This window comes from Hypanus sabinus, chromosome 10, assembly GCF_030144855.1.
Source record: "Hypanus sabinus isolate sHypSab1 chromosome 10, sHypSab1.hap1, whole genome shotgun sequence".
Taxonomy (NCBI): domain Eukaryota; kingdom Metazoa; phylum Chordata; class Chondrichthyes; order Myliobatiformes; family Dasyatidae; genus Hypanus; species Hypanus sabinus.
In genome coordinates, this window is record NC_082715.1 from 111,233,645 (window position 1) to 111,250,829 (window position 17,185).

Consider the following 17,185-nt stretch of genomic DNA (forward strand, 5'->3'; position numbering starts at 1 on the left):
CATTGTTTTAGAACACGGATGAGGAGGAATTTTGTTAGCCAGAGGGTGGTAGATCTCTGGAATTCAGTGTAATGGACAGCTGTGAAAGCCAAGTCATTGTGTATATTTAAAGTGGAAGTTGCTAGGTTCTTGATTAGTAAGGATATTAAAGGTTACAGGGAGAAGGCAGGAAAATGACTTTGAGGAGGATACCCAGTTTTATTACTGCTGTAAAATCTGGCATTTTTATTCCTTATATTTACAGTAGTTATGCAGATCCATTTCTCAGATGAAACATTGTCTGCTTCCTTTATTGCCACACTGAGAATTAGGAATGTTCAGAACTGTATACTGTGCCACTTTAGGGAAACTATGCAAAGTGTCCTTAAAAGGGAACTGCAGTGAGATAGAATAACAAAGGCACAAAAATACCACAATTCTTTCTTCCTGGGGTCTGGCTCTGGACATTGATCTAGCAGATTTCTGGTACAATGCGATGTTCCTATTTAAAGAAAAGATTGGGACAGTCTGAGTAAATAACTATGATACCTTTATTCTAACAATTGTGATGCCCAAGTTACTTGAATCAACACTTAATATGGTGCGGTTAATCAAGAATTGTTACCATGGATTTATTAATGAAAGGTAGCATTGAACCATAATTGAACTTTTTTGAAGATTGATGAAGTGACATATTTCAAAGGCTATGTTGATTTTAACAAGGCATTTGACAAAATGCTATGTAATAGATTGATCAGGAAAATAAAATCCCCTTGAATCCAAATCATTTGAACTGAATATGGAAGTGAAAACTGGCCAAGTGGGAAGAAGCAAAGAGTAATGATTAACAGATCTTTAGTGATTGGAGGTAAAATGCTATCAATTCCTTCGCCTGCACAGCATCTGTTCCCAGAATGCGGCCTTCCTTTCCAGGGCATCAGATGTCTTCCTCCTTCAAAAAAATGGGGTTTCCCTTCCTCCACTATTGAAGCTGCTTTCACCTGCATCTCCTCCATTTCCCGAACATCTTCCCGCCAGCTTTAACAATGATAGAGTTTCTCTTGTCCTTACTGCTCTATGAGCCTCCATATCCAACATATCATCCTCCACAACTTATGCCATCTCCAAAGGGATCCTACTACTAAACATATCTTTACTTCCCACCCCTCTTTTGTTTACCTGGATGACAAACTTGTCACCAGCGCATGCAATTCTGAACATGTGTCTCATCTCCATACACTTTTCGAATACTTAAACCAACACAGGTTGATAATTAACTCTGCTAAATGCCAGGTTGGGTTGTCAACCGTTGAGTTTCGTATTTCCGCAGAAGATGCAAAACCTATTCCACCAAAAGTAGCCATTATTATGAATTTCCTGCTACCTCACGCTAAAAAAATCTACAAGAGTTTTTAGGTTTGGTGAATTTCTATCACCGCTTCATTCCACTAGCTGCTGAAATTGTGCTTTCCCTGTATAGTACATTTAAAGGCAATACCCCAAATCATGTGTTGTCATGTCAGCGAGCATGACCAGGGCATTTGATGATACCAAACAAACAGGTGAAGGAGCAACTCCTTATATTCTGTCTGTGTAGGCTTCAACCCGATAGTATGAATATCAATTTCTCTTTCTGCTAAAAGTGTATTTTCCCTCCTCCTCCCCTTTTCTTTTATTCCCCACTCTAGCCTTTTTTCTCTTCTCACCTGCCTATCACTTCTCCCCAGGTCCCCTCCTCCTTCCTTTTCTCCAATTGTCCACTCTTTTCCATTAGTTTCCTCTCCAACCCTTTAACTTTCCCACCCACTTCACTTCAGCCACAAGACTATACAATATAGGAGCAAATTAGGCCATTTGTCCTATCGTGTCTGCTCTGCCATTTCATCATGGCTGATCCAATTTTCCTCTCAGCCCCAGTCTCTTGCCTTCTCCCCATATCCCTTCATGCCTTGACCAAACAAGAATCTATCAATCCCCGCCTTAATACATATAAAGAGTTGGCCTCCACAGCTGCCTATAGCAAAGAATTCCACAGATTCACCACTCACTGGCTAAAGAAATTTTTCCTTATCTCTGTTCTAAAAGTATGTCCCTCTGTTCTGAGAATGTGTCCTCTGGTCTTAGACTATCTTATCATAGGAAACATGCTCTCCACATGCACTCTATCAAGGCCTTTCACCATTCGATAGGCTTCGATGAGGTCACCCTCATTCTTCTGAATACAGGTCCAGAGCCATCAAACACCCTTCATGTGACAAGCCATTCAATCCTGGAATCACCCTCTCCATTTTCAGCACATCCTTTCTAAGACAAGACATCCAAAACTGCTCACAATACTCCAAGTGATGACTCTCCAGTGATTTATAAAGTCTCAACATTACATCCTTGCTTTTATATTCGAGTCCTCTTGAAATGAATGCTAGCATTGCATTTGCCTTCCTCACCATCGACTCTACCTGCAAATTAACCTTCATGGAATCTTGCACAAGGACTCCCAAGTCTCTTTATGCCTCAGTTTTGTGTATTTTCTCTCCAATTAGAAAATAGTTAACCCTTTCATTTCTTCTACCAAAGTGCATAATCATACAATTCCTGACCATTTCTTTGCCCATTTTCCAAATCTGTCTGTCCTTCTGTAGCCTCTCCACTTCCTCAAAACTACCTGCCCCTCCACCCATCTTCATATCATCTGTAAACTTTGCACCAAAGCCATCAATTCCATCATCTAAATCATTGACATATAATGTAAAAAGAATCGTTCCCAATACAGACCCCTGTGGAACACCACTAATCACCAGCAGCTAACCAGAAAAGCCCCCCTTTATTCCCAGTCTTTGCCTCCTGCCAATCAGCTACTGCTTTTTCCATGCTAAAATCTTTGCTGTAATACTATGAGTCTCAGCTTTTTAAGCAGCTTCACGTGTGGCATCTTGTCAAAGGTCTTCTGAAAATCCAAGTACACAATGTACACCGATTCTTTTGTCTATCCTGATTGTTGTTTTGTCAAAGAATTCCAACAGATTTATCAAGCAGGACTTTCCCTTAAGGAAACCATGCTGACTATGGCCTACTTTATGGTGTGCCTCCAAGTATCCTGAGACCTCATCCTTAATAATCGACTCCATCATCTTTCCAACCACTGAGGTCAGACTAACTGGCCTATAATTTTCCTTCTGCCTCTCTCCCTTCTTGAAGAGTGGAGTGACATTTGCAAATTCCTAGTCTTCTGAAACCATTCCAGAATCTAGCGATTCTTGAAAGATCATTACTAATGCCTCCACAATCTCTTCAGCCACCTCTTTCAGAACCTTGGGGTATATACCATCTGGTGCAGGTGGCTTATCTACCTTCAGACCTTGCGGTTTCCGAAGAACCTTTTCTTTGGTAATGGGAGCTTAACACACTTCATGATCCCTGACATCTAGAACTTCCACCATTTGGCTTCACATTTCACCTTCTAGCTATCCTCCTTCCCCTTCCCTCACACAACTTTTGATTCTGGCATCTTCCCCCTTCTAATACAGCCCAAAACATTGATTGTTTATTTATTTTCATTGATACTGCCTGACCTGCTGAGTTCCTCCAGCATTACATGTGATGCATTGTAGGACTTTATTCAGTGAGATGTTGCAGGACTTGTTAATAGGCCACTTGTTTTTTGTAATACTGTGTATATTACTAACTTGGATTTAAATCTAAGAGATATAATTAAGAACGTACAAAAAAGCTGGATGAACTCAGCAGGTCGGGCAGCATCCGTTGAAAGGAACAGTCAACTTTTCGGGCTGAGACCCTCCGTCAGGACTAAAGAAGGAGGCAGGGGCCCTATAAAGAAGGTGGGGGGAGGGTGGAATGTACCAGGTGAAAAACCAAAAGAGGAAAGATCAAGGGGTGGGGGAGGGGAAGCAGGGAGGGGATAGGCAGGAGAGGTGAAGAAGGATAATTAAGAAGCTTGCTGATGATTCCAACATTGACAATGTGCTTGATACAAAAAGAACTTGAAGCTGTAGGAAAATATCAATAGACTAGTTAAATATACATAAAGTTTGCTCTAGAAAAGTGTGAGATAATACTTTAGGGAATACAAGCAAAACAAGGGAAAACCTTTAAAAATAAAACTGTGAGGAAAAAAATCTCTATGGAGTGCATATCTACAAATTTAGCCAGCGGTATCGGATAGTTTAGAAAGCATATCAGACATTTGCTTTTATCGACCCAGGCATTAAATATAGAAAATAGGATGATTATATGGGAATTTGTAAATAAAAGTGAAGACACAGCTAGAGTATAGCACAGATTTCTTTTTACCACTCTACTGGAAGGATGTGGTAGCACTGAAGAGAGTACAGTGGAGATTTAAAAGGCTATTGCCAGAATTAAGTGTTCACCTAAATGTAGTAGACATCTGGAACTCACTGCCTGAATGGGTGATGAAGCAAGAGAACCTATAAGATTTAAAATTACCTTAATGAAGAAATGAAGAACTATAATTTATAAAATAATTATTTGGGAGATGGAGAGTGGTGGTAGCTAATATAAATGGATATGATGGTCTGAATGGTCTCCTGTGCTACAAACTTCCATGTTTCTATGACTTGCTAATGAAATCTTCATTCATCTCCCAAACCAAGTTTCAACCATTTCCTTTTCATGGTCTGACCCTCTCTTTCATTGCAATTCAGGCTTTAGTTGCTACCTGGAAAATTGAGAAACTAAGTTGGAATCAAGTTTCAGGGAGGGAGGGGGAAAGAAAAGGATAGGACAAAGGGAATATCTCTTATAGTCCAAGACTATAATTAGTTTATAGTCCAAGATCATGATTGCCTTAAAGATATCCTGTAAATGTGGTTTACTATGGCTATTAAGGAGAGGGAGCATGACCCTTTCTTGATAAACTCGATGAAATGAGGAACCTTTGTGAGTATAAACAGAAACAATGTAAAAGTTGTGAAAAGTGGGACTATAGGATATGTACAGCAGATCAGGATGTGCTAATGGACAGAGAAAAAAGTGAGCCAAAACCACAAGAAGAAATGCTGGAAACCAAAGTATCAGCACATAAAATGTTGGAAATATTCAACACTCAGTCAAAATTTGGCTCTGTTTTTTATGTCCCCATCAGCTCAGTTTGACTTGTTGGTCATGTCTTTTATATCAGGTTAATGGACAAAAAACGTTTGTATCAACCGAGTAGCCCATAACAGCTAATACCACAGCAGTTAGACTAATATTACAATTAAGTAATAAATTAGTCTTAAAATAAGCATAATATCATTCCTATATTTCATATTGTGGATGAACTGATGAAAGATGATTGCATTGGTAAACTTACAGCTCCATCATTATTATATTATGACTTATAATCAAAGGAGAACCTGAGAGATCTTTATCAGTTGTCTTTTACTCTCTAGCAATTGTTTTATTTCTGCCAGTTGTGGTATTCCAATTATGGAATTAATTCTGTAGTTGCTACAACCTTTTTCAGTTATATCATAAATATTTTCAATTTGTTTTGCAGCTTAATGTAGATATAGCTTGTCATATAGACAAGAGTGCTAGATTTTATCTATTTTTTCCTTATCTCTTAGGAAGCATATAGTATCCTGAACAAGTTTGATGTGGAAATTTCAAAAGAAGAAGCAGAAGGAGCTGACACACTTCGGTATTTTTTTAACAAAATGCAAGTTAAAGCTGTGAGTATTGTATTCTAATTTGTGTAATGACAAATCAGAAAGAATCAATGACAGTTTGGAAGCACTTTAAAAGAGAAGTTAAATGATGATATTAGGGCTTAAGTTCTGCTCCTCTCACATGTGTCTACCTCCTTTTAGGCAGTTCCTTGGAATCATGGATGACAATCCCATTCTGCTTCCATAAGCTCCAGTGTACTGATAAGATTAATGGTTTACATAAACTTTTGCAATGTTTTTGATAAAGTCCTGCATAGTGCACTGATCCATTTTAAGGCATAAGGGGATCCAAGATCTGTTGACAAACCAGTCCAAAGTAGCTTGGAGACAGTGTAGTTTTCAAATATGTTTTATTGACTAGAAGTCAGCAACCAATGGTGTACTGCGGGGATGGTTTCAGAGACCATTGCTGTTTGTCATATACAGAAATAGTCACAGAGTTAACTAATTCATCCATGACAACTAAGTTCTCTAGCTGAGATCGTCCCAACTGCCTGCATCACCGGAACTGAAAAGTACCGAGTTAGTGGTCGTGAAATGATACAAAAGAATATAAACCAGTTAGACTTTTGGATAGAGAGTTGGTAGATGGAACTTAATACAAACAGGTGTTAGGATGTTAGGATTTCAAATATCAATAGGACATATAGTAAATGGCAGGGACCTGAGGAGTATTGATGTACAGATAAACTTTGGAACACAAGTTCACAAAACTGGCAACACAGATGGATAGGGTAGTGAAGAAGGCACTGGGCATACTTGACTTCAGAGTTACAGCTGTTCAAAACACTTGTCAGGCTGTAGTTGGGAATATTGTGTACATTCCTAGAACCTCATTAGTGAGAGTAAAGACTGCAAAACAATTCACAATGATGTTGGCTGGAATGGAGTGCTTGTAAAAAGGCTGAAGGATGAATTTAAAGAGTCTTATAAAATTGTGAGGGGCAGGCTAGATGATCAAAGTCTATTTTCCTAGGGTATGGGAACTGAAAAATGGAGCCCTTATGTTTAAGGTGAGAGAAGAGGAAAATAACATCTGATGGACAACTTTTCCACACATAGGGTGGTGGCTATATGGACAAGCTGCTAGAGGAAATGGTAGAGCTGGATACAATTACAATGTTGAAAAGTCATATAGAAGGGTACATAAATAGGGAAGGAGTAGAATGATGCAGGCCTAATATAGACAAAGGGGATTAACATAGACAAGCATCATAGTTGACATGGATAAATTGGGCCAAAGAGCCCATTCTCCACTGTACAATTCTATGAATCTATGACTTCTAGTCATCTAGATAAACACTACATGGATAGGAGAGATTTAGAGGGCTATGGACCAAATGTGGGTAAATTGGACTAGATCACTGGGCAACGCAGTCACCATGAACAAGTTGGGCCGAAGGGCCTGCTTACATGTTGTATGACAATGTTACTTAATTTGAGGGTGAACTGATATATTGAAGTTGTTAACAAATATCATAATTGTTGCATGCCATCAGAGGTGGCATCTGAGATTTGAGAAATGGTTCACTTTTAACAGGGTCTCACTATGAAACTTAATCGCTTAGGGATTAGTGTTATACAGTATCTGTTGTTTGGGAGAGGACTTTAGTCTTGCAGACATGTACAATGCCTATAGTTTTATAATTCTTCAGCCTATGAAGTGGTAGACTCATAGAGGTATAGAGTAATACACACAGATATAGGCCCTTTGAGTCATTGCCATCCATGGTGCTCAGCCAGCTAATCCCACTTTCCTGTATTTGGCCCACAAACCTCCAAGCCCTGCCCCTCTATGTATTCTTATATGATACTATTGTACCAGTGTCAATCACTTCCTCTTTCAGATAATTTCATATACTCCCCACCAATTGCATGAAAAAGTTAGAAATAAAGTTTAGCTTTATTTGTCAACTGTACATTGAAACATACAGTAAAATGTAATGTTTACATCAATAACCAACACAGTCCAGGAATGTGCTGGGGCAGCCTGCAGAGTCAACATGTTTCCAACGCCAATGTAGCATGCCCACAATTTACTAACCCTAACCAGTGCATCTTTTAGAATGTGCCAAGGAGACCTATATGGTCATAGGGAGAATCTGCTTGGTCATGGGTTGAACCTATAGACTCCTTACAGACAGCAGCTGGAATTGAACACTTATCTTACAGTTGGCACTGTATGCTACTGTGTCGTCCATACCAAGTTTTCCCTCAGATCCTTTTAAAATTTTTCCCCTTTAACTCTAAATGTAAGCCACCCAGATTTTAATTCCCCAGTCTGGGAGTTAATAGATTAATGCTGTCCACCTTATTTATGCCCCTTGTAATTTTATAAACCTCTGTAAGGTCACCTTTCCTCCTCTAAGATTTCAAGAAATAAAGACCTAACCTGGCCACTGCCTCCCTATAACTCAGTTCCTCTAGTTCTGGTAACATTTTTCTATATTTTTTCTGCACTCTTGCTCATTTAACCACAAATTCCCTGTAACAGGATAACCAAAGGTGTACATTGTACTCCAAGATGGTGGTGGTGAAACACACTGACTTTTTGTGGGCAAATTACAAAATGACTTCTAAACTATTCTCAGTGCAATATGAAGCCTGTAATTTCCCTTTAAGTAATGTACTTTAGAGCAGTCTTAATAAACTAGTGATTTCGTGATCTTCTGAAGGATTCTGTGGACTTAACTCTCAGGAGGACAGGTATGGCATATTTAAGTGGATAAATGTACATCTCTATGGCTGGAAGACAAGAAAGGGGGAAGAACTCCAGCCAGACTAAATTGGCAGGGTGTTCCTGGTACCCAGTACCTTGTTAGCAAATGTACAGTCATTGGAGAACAAGATTGAGGACCTAAGGGCAAGATTGCTGTCTCAGAGGAAAATGAGGGATACCTGTGTTCTGTGTTTCACAGAGATGTGGTACACCTCAGACATCAGTAAGACATGAGGGCTTCACAATACACCAGATGGCCTGGACTAGACTGCTAATTGGAAGAGGGCAAACGGTGGAGGTCTTTGTTTCATGTAACCACTCCATGGTGCTCAGGTGTAGCGGACTTATTGCACTCTTGTTCCCCCAACCTGGAACAGCTAATGATTAAATGCCAACTATTCTGCTTACCAAGAGAGTTCTCCTCCATGATCCTGACCACAGTTTACATACCAAAGGCCAATGTTAAGCAAGCACTTGAGGTATTGAGTACAGTGACTAGCAAATGAGAAACAGCCTAGCCTGACGTGTTTCAGGGACTTCAATCAGGCTTGTTTGAAGAAATCTATGTCCAATTATCATCAGCATATCTCCTGCAGCACAAGAGTTCTTAATCCACTTGACCACAGTTATACTACAGTTCCATTACTAGAACACATTTCGGGAAACCTGATAATCTGGCTGTTTTTCTACCTGCATATGGGCAGAGGCTAAAGGGCAAAACTCCTGAGATAAGAAAAACAAAGAGGTGGTTGTGCAAGGCAGAGGGGCAGCTATAGGATTACTTTGATTCAATGGCCTGGTGGCCTGGTCCGTGTTCAAGGATTCAGCAGAGGATCAGAATGAATATACCTTAGTTGTCACTCGTAAGTGAGTGTTTCCACATAAAATCATTCAAATTCTTCCCTAAGCAGAAGCCCTGGATGGATCAAAAGATCCACAGTCAGCTGAGGGCCAGATCAATAACATTCAGGTCTGGTGATTAAGTAGTTGATCTCCAAGAAGCAATCTCACATGCCAAGTGGCAATCTCAGACCAAACTTGAATCACTGAATGATGCTCAACAGTTGTGGCAAGACTAGAATGCTATCACTTCCTGCAAAGTGACACCAAGCAACATAGGTGACAACAAGGTTTTGCTCCCAGATAAGCTCAGTGCTTCTTATGCTCGCTGTGACCGTCAAAGCATGGAGGCATCTTCATGAACTCTAACAGCCCCCGCTGACCCTTTGGATTTCAGTCTCTAAGGCCAACATGAGAACATCCTTCAGGAGGTGAACCCATGGAAAGCATCTGGCCCAGACGGGGTATCTGGCTGAGTATTAAAGACATGTGCTGATCAACTGGCTGAAATAGTTACTGATACCTTTAACCACTCACTTCAGCAGTCTGAGGTACCCACCTACTTTAAGCATGCTTCAATTATACCAATGCCTAAGAAGAATGTGGTAAACTACCTCAATGACTATTATCCAGTAGCACTTGCATCATCTGTGATGAAGTGTTTTGAAAAGTTGATGATTTAGCATATCAACTCCTGCCTGAGAAACATCTTGGATGCACTCTAGTTTGCCTACCATCTCAAGTCAGCAACACATGCCATTTCATTGGCTCTTTACTCAATCCTTGGACATTTGGACAGCAAAGAAGCATATATCATGATGCTCTTCATTGATTGTATCTTGCCATTCAATAATATTATCCCCTCAAAATTAGTCAATAAGCTTCAAGAGCTTGGCCTCAATATCTCCTTGTGCAATTGGATCCTTGACTTCCTTACTTGCAGATCCCAGTCAGTTTGGATTGGCATCAACACGTCCTCCACAATCACCATTAGAACAGGTGCACTATAAGGCTGTGTGCTTAGCCCCTTGCTCTTATCCCTTTATACTTATGACTGCGAGTTTAAGCACAGCTCCACTTCCATATTTAAGTTTGCTGACAACATCACTGTTGTTGGTTGAATCAAAGGTGGTGCCAAATCAATATAGGAGGGAGATTGAATATTTGACTCCTGGAGCCTCAACAACTTGTCATTCAATGTTAGCAGTGAAAAGGAGCTGATTTTTGACTTCAGGAGAAAGAAATCAGAAGTTCATGAACTTTTCCTCATCAGGGGATCAGAGATGAAGAGTGTCAGCAATTTTAATTCCTCAGTGTTATCATTGAAGAGGATCTGTCCTGGGTGCAGCACATAAATGCCATTTTGAAGAAAGGCTTGCAGGACCTCTACTTTATTAGAAGTTTGTGAAGATTTGACACATCATCTAAAACTTGGACAAACTTCTATAGATGTGCAGTGGAAAGTATGTTGACTGGCTGCATCACAAACCTGGTATGAAAACACCAAGGGAAAAGCCTACAAAAAGTAGTGGATACAGCCCAGTCCATTACAGGTAAAGCCCTCACTACTGAGCACATCTGCACAGAGTGCTGTTGCAGGAAATCAGCATCTATCATCAAGGGCCCCTACAAACCAGGCCATGATCTTTTTTCACTGTTACCATCGGGAAGGAGGCTCAGGAGCTGCAGGACCCACACCACTAGGTTCAGGAACAGTTTTTACCCTTCAACCATAAGGTTCTTCAACCAGTGGGGATAATTTCAGTCAACTTCACTTACCCCAACACTGAACTCTTCCCCAACCTATGCGCTCTCTTTCAAAGACTTCACCTCATGTTCTTGATATTTATTGCTTATTTATTTATTTACTTACTTACTTTCATATTAGCACAGTTTGATGTCTTTTGCAGATTGTTTGTTTGTCCGTTTTGTTGTGTATGGTCTTTCATTAATTCTATTGTGTTTCCTTGTATTTACTGTGAATGCTCACTAAAAAAAGAATCTAAGGGTTGTATATGTTAACATAGATGTACTTTGTTTATAAATTTACTTTGAACTTTGAACCTTGAGGTGTTGCCTCACCGGTGACTTAAATAACTGAATATTCATATATTCAATACCCTAACCAATGAAGGCCAGTATACTAAACTCCTTTATCACCAATATGTCTACCTGTATTGCAGCTTTCAATGAACCATGCACTTGTACTGCTAGTTTAAAACATAACATTGGCGATGAGATATTCTTAAAACAAACCCGAGACAGCTACTGACCTGTTAAAGTGCAGTGAGACGTTCAAACTATAAAAAACATAGCGAGTAAAAAATACAGCCCAGCACATGCAGACACGTCGAGTTACAAAAAGGGCTGTGAACAGAAGAATTCAGTGTTCATAAACAGTGAGTACGAGGTGACAATAATCATTTAAAAAAGCAGAAATGGCTGGCTGCATCAGAAAGACTGATGAATTTAATTGCACAACGAGTATTTGAGCCATGTATACTGAGCTATTGGAATAGTAGTTTGAAGCAAATGAAATAACCAATGAGAAATGAGCACTAATTTTGCTAAGTACATTAAGTTTAAAGACATACAGTTTCCTTCGAAGTTTAACTGCTGCAAGCTAACCATCCAAAATCAGTTTTACTGATATTTTCAAAGTGATGCAGGAGCACTTGGAACTAAAGCTATTGTTGATTGCAGAATGCTCTAGGTTTCAGAAGAAGAATCAGAATGAAAGGGAGCCCATTTTAGCATGCGTGGCTGAATTGAAAAAATTGAGCATTGTCAGTTTGGTAATGAGTAGTTGCATGCATTCTCCTTTAGGCTGGAGTTTATAGCTTACTAGGGAGGAATGTTGTGTATTTAATATTTCAATAATATTGGAGTAGTCTTGTGTGTGTATGTGTGTGTACATTTGTACTTATATATAGGTTGGTTGAGCATTCTTGCTTAAATAATTATTTACGGTTATATGTATGAATACATCATCACACTATCATGTGTTATGTGCACGCCTCGCTTAAACTATACTTAAGTTTAGACCCACATTTCTGGATTACCGAATCTTCCTTTAAGTTAGTTTAACATTTTGAAGTTATGCAACATAACAGTTTAGACCACAATTGTTATTTCACTGTGTTCAAAAATGTTTTCAGAATATACTATCATTTATTAATTGTTTCCTCCAGTTTCTGGAAGTTTTGAGGCCTACAAGTACAATAGCATGCAGTGAGAGATTGTTTCATTTTCTGAGGAGCTGCAAGTTGGAATATTGAAGTATTTTTCCTTTTGTACAGCTAGTTCTGCAGCACATGTTCTTCAATAACAGACAGAAATTTGTTTGTCCCTATTGCCAATGCTGCTTTATGTAAAGAAAGGCTTCAGTGATGCTGAGAGTATAACAAGGTAACAGAGGTGGATCATATTTTTGCACATCTGGCTGCAGGTGGTTGTAAGTTGTACATTCCTGTCCTGTGCACTTAGGTTCTTGGCTGTACCATCTGTCAAAGAGGATGTTATTAGATCTTGCCCCTATGTTTGTCCTTTAATTATCAACTATTATACAAATCTAGATGTGGCAGGAACAAACATTTCATCTGATCCAATGGTTGTAGGATCGGTTGGTTTGCTGTATGACACCATCTTTGTTCTTCGATATGTAGGTATGTTGACCCTATGTTAACATCTCAATTCGTTTGCAGTCCACTTTGTACAAGGAATATCAAGAGACAATACCAGTCAAAAATCAAGTCCTGACAAGCCCTCATTTGTGTCAAGGCTTCTATGTTATAATGGGCCACAAGGTGAACTTGGGCAGCACACTGACAACAGTACATCCCTTTATGATCTGTATAACACCTTCAGATAAATCTTCTGGAGTGTGTACCCACATTAAGCCTCCAGACCAGTTGGAATCCCTAGCCATTTCCTCAGCTCCTTGAAGCTGAGGGTACTTGAAGACATTTTTTAATGTTTAACGTGGATGACTTTATAGTCCAGATGCTTGAGAGATGAACGAGAGCCAGATGATGGTGTCCTTCTACTGCCACCCTCTCACATCTTTAGGCAAGACAATTCTGAATCCACACAGCCAAGTTTCCCTAATCCCATGCTTTCTGACTTTCTGAATAAGCCTACAATGCCAAATGCTCTTACTAAAATCCATATACACCATACCTACCATTCTACCTTCATTAATGTGTTCCTCAAAGAAATCAGTCAGACTCCTGAATATAACCTGCCCATCATAAAGACATATTGATATCCCCAATCAGACTATGCTTATCCAAGTGCTTGTAAATACTACCTCTAAGAATTCTTTCCAAAAGTTTGCCCACCACTGAGATAAAACTCACTGATCTTCCCAGGACTATCCCGATTATGCTTCTTGAACAAAGGACTAACATTAGCCACCCTTCAATATTAAAACCTACAGAGAGCAACTAAAAGAATCATTAGAAGGGAAAAGATGAAATGTGAAAGCAAGCTAGCACATAATAGCAAACTGGATATTAAAGGCTTTTCAAGTATGTAAAAAATAAAAGAGAGATAAGAGTGGATATAGGACCACTAGAAAATGAGACAGGAGAAATAATAATGGGGGACGAGATGGCAGATGAACTAAATGATTATTTTAGCAATGTGCAAGATGTTGTAATGTGTGAAGGAAGCAGTTACTATTACAAGAGAGAATATATTCAGAAAGCTGAAAGACCTAAAAGTATATAAGTCATCTGGACCAGATGAACTGCACCCTATGATGAAAGAGGTAGTATCAGCCTTAGCAATGATCTTTCAAAACTCATTGGACTTAGGCATGGTGCTAGAGGACTGGAAAATTGCAAATGTCACTCCACTCTTTAAGAAAGGCGGAAGGCAGCAGAAAGGAAATTATAGACCAATTAGTCTGACCTCAGTAGTTACAGAGATGTTAGAGGCAATTGTTAAGGATGAAGTGATGGAGTACTTGGTGACACAGGACAAGATAGGACAAAGTCAGCATGGTTTCCTTAAAGGAAAATCCTGCCTGATTAACCTGTTAGAATCCTTTGAGGAGATTACAAGTAGGATAGATAAAGGGCATGTAGTGGATGTTGTGTATTTGGACTTTCAGAAGGCCTTTGACAAGTTGCCACACATGAGGCTGCTTACTAAGTTAAGGGCCAATGGTATTACAGCAAAGTTACTAAGACAGTTAGAGCATTGGCTGATTGAAAGAAGGCAGCGAGTGAGAATAAAAGGATTCTTGTCTAGTTGTCTAACAGTGACTAGTGGTGTTCCCCAGGGGTTGGTATTGAGACCACTTCTTTTTATGGGGTATATAAATGATTTAGATGATGAAATAGATGGCTTTGTTGCCAAGTTTGCAGATGATATGAAGATGGGTGGAGGTGCAGGTTGTGATGAGAAACAGGATGCGGAAGGACTTAGACAGATTAGGGGAATAAGCAAGAAAGTGGCAAATGAAATACAATGTTGGAAAATGCATGGTCATGCACTTTGGTAGTAGAAATAAATGTGCAGACTATTTTCTAAATTGGGTGAAAATTCAAAAATCTGAGCAAAGGGACTTGGGAGTCCTTGTGCAGAACACACTTGCAGTTTGAGACGGTGGTGAGGAAAGCAAATGAAATAGCATTCATTTCAAGAGGTCTAGAATACAAGAGCAGGGATGTGGTGCTGGGGCTTCATAAGGCACTAGTAAGGCCTCACCTTGAGAATTGTGAACAGTTTTGGGCCCCTCAGAAGAGATATGCTGGCATTGGAGAGGGTCTGGAGGAGGTTCACAAGGATGATTCCATGAAGGAAAGGGTTATCATATGAGGAACATTTGATGGCTCAAGGTCTGTACTTCCTGGAATTTAGAATTCAATGAGGGGGGATCTCATTGAAACCTTTCAAATGTTGAAAAGCCTAGACAGAGTAGATGTGCCAAGGATTTTTCCCATGGCGGGGGAGTCAAGAACAAGTGGGGACAGTTTCAGGTTAGAGGGGTGTCCATTTAAAACAGAGAAGCAGAGGCATTTCTTTAGCCAAAGGGTGGTAAATTTGTGGAATTTATTATTTCAGGTAGTTATGGAGGCCAGGTCAATGGTTATATTTAAGGCAGAGTTTGATAGGTTCTTGATTGGATACTGCATCAAAGGTTATAGGGAGAAGGCCATGGAGTGGGGCTGAGGAGGGAAAAAAGGATCTGCCATGATTGAATGGTGGAGCAGACTCAATGGGCCAAACAGCGCAATTCTTGTCCTATGTCTTATGGTCTTATGACCCAAAACTGCTCACCATATTCCTTGTGTGGTCTGAATGATGCTTTACAAAGCCTTTGCTCTATATTCTTGCTTTTATATTCTCTCAAAGTGAACGCTAACATTGCATTTGCCTTCCTTACTACTGACTCAACCTTCAAGTTAATCTTTATGGAATCCTGCACTAGGACTCTTAAGTTCCTTTGCACCTCTGATTTCTAAGAGCTCAGCATCAAGAAGAGTTCAGTGTCATGGCGTACATGGAACTCGCCGAGGTGTGGGCGAAGGGGGACAAAGCTGAGACCCTTACTGAGGCAGAGCGCTCTGTCCTCAGTAAGGGCCTCAGCTTTGTCCTGCTTCGCCCACACCTCAGCGAGTTCCGCGTACGCCATGACGCTGAGCTCTTCTTCCGCCGGCTCCGTCTCCAAGATTACTTCTTTGACAAGGACTCTCCGACCCTCACCAATGACCCCTTCTCCCGCCTTCAACCTTCCTCCTCTTCATGGACACCCTGCTCTGGTCTTCTGTCTGCTCTGGATCTCTTTATTTCTAATTGCCGACGGGACATCAACCGTCTCGACTTCACTACGCCCTGTTCCAATTCCAACCTAACTCCTTCCGATCGCTCTGCTCTCCGCTCCTTCTGCACCAATCCCAACTTCACTATAAAACCTGCTGATAAGGGGGGAGCTGTTGTTGTCTGGCATACTGACCTCTACTTGGCCGAGGCACAGCGACAACTCTCTGATACCTCCACTTATTTACTCCTTGATCATAACCCTACTAAGGAGCACCAGGCCATTGTCTCCTATACCATCACCAACTTTATCAGCTCTGGGGATCTCCCATCCACTGCCACCAAACTCATAGTTCCCACACCCTGCACTTCCCATTTCTACCTCCTACCCAAGATCCACAAACCTGCCTGTCCAGGTAGACCTATTGTCTCAGCTTGCTCCTGCCCCACCAAACTCATTTCTGCATACCTTGACACTGTCTTATCCCCCCCTTGTTCAATCTCTTCCCACCTATGTTCATGACACTTCTCATGCTTTGAATTTTTTCAATAATTTTAAGTTCCCTGGCCCCCACTGCCTTATTTTCACCGTGGATGTCCATTCCCTATATACCTCCAACCCCCCACGCAGACGGTCTCAAAGCTCTTTGCTTCTTTTTGGATTCCAGACCTAACCATTCCCCCTCTACCACCACTCTCCTCTGTCTAGCGGAATTAGTTCTTACTCTCAATAATTTCTCCTTTGGCTCCTCACACTTCCTCCAAACCAAGGGTGTAGCCATGGGCACCCGTATGGTTCCCAGTTATGCCTGCCTTTTTGTTGGCATTGTAGAGCAGTCCATGTTCCAAGTCTATATGGGTATCCGTCCTCCTCTTTTCCTTCACTACATCGACGACTGCATTGGCGCTGCCTCCTGCATGCATGCTGAGCTCGTTGACTTCATTAACTTTGCCTCCAACCTGCCCTCAAATTTACCTGGTCCATTTCCGACACCTCCCTCCCCTTTCTTGATCTTTCTGTCTCCATCTCTGGAGACAGCTTATCTACTGATATCTACTATAAGCCTACGGACTCTCACAGCTACCTGGACTATTCCTCTTCCCACCCTGTCTCTTGCAAAAATGCTATCCCCTTCTCACAATTCCTCCGTCTCTGCCGCATCTGCTGTCAGGATGAGGCTTTTCATTC

General features: G+C 40.6%; 1 protein-coding gene across 1 annotated transcript in view; it reads left to right on the plus strand.

Moving 5' to 3' along the window:
- Positions 1-17,185, plus strand: part of LOC132401348 (dynein axonemal heavy chain 8-like) — an 895,336-nt gene that overhangs the window by 371,398 nt on the left and 506,753 nt on the right. The window contains exon 30 of the mRNA XM_059983478.1: positions 5,568-5,672. Coding sequence (XP_059839461.1) covers positions 5,568-5,672 — 105 coding nt within the window. The remainder of the gene's footprint in view (positions 1-5,567; positions 5,673-17,185) is intronic.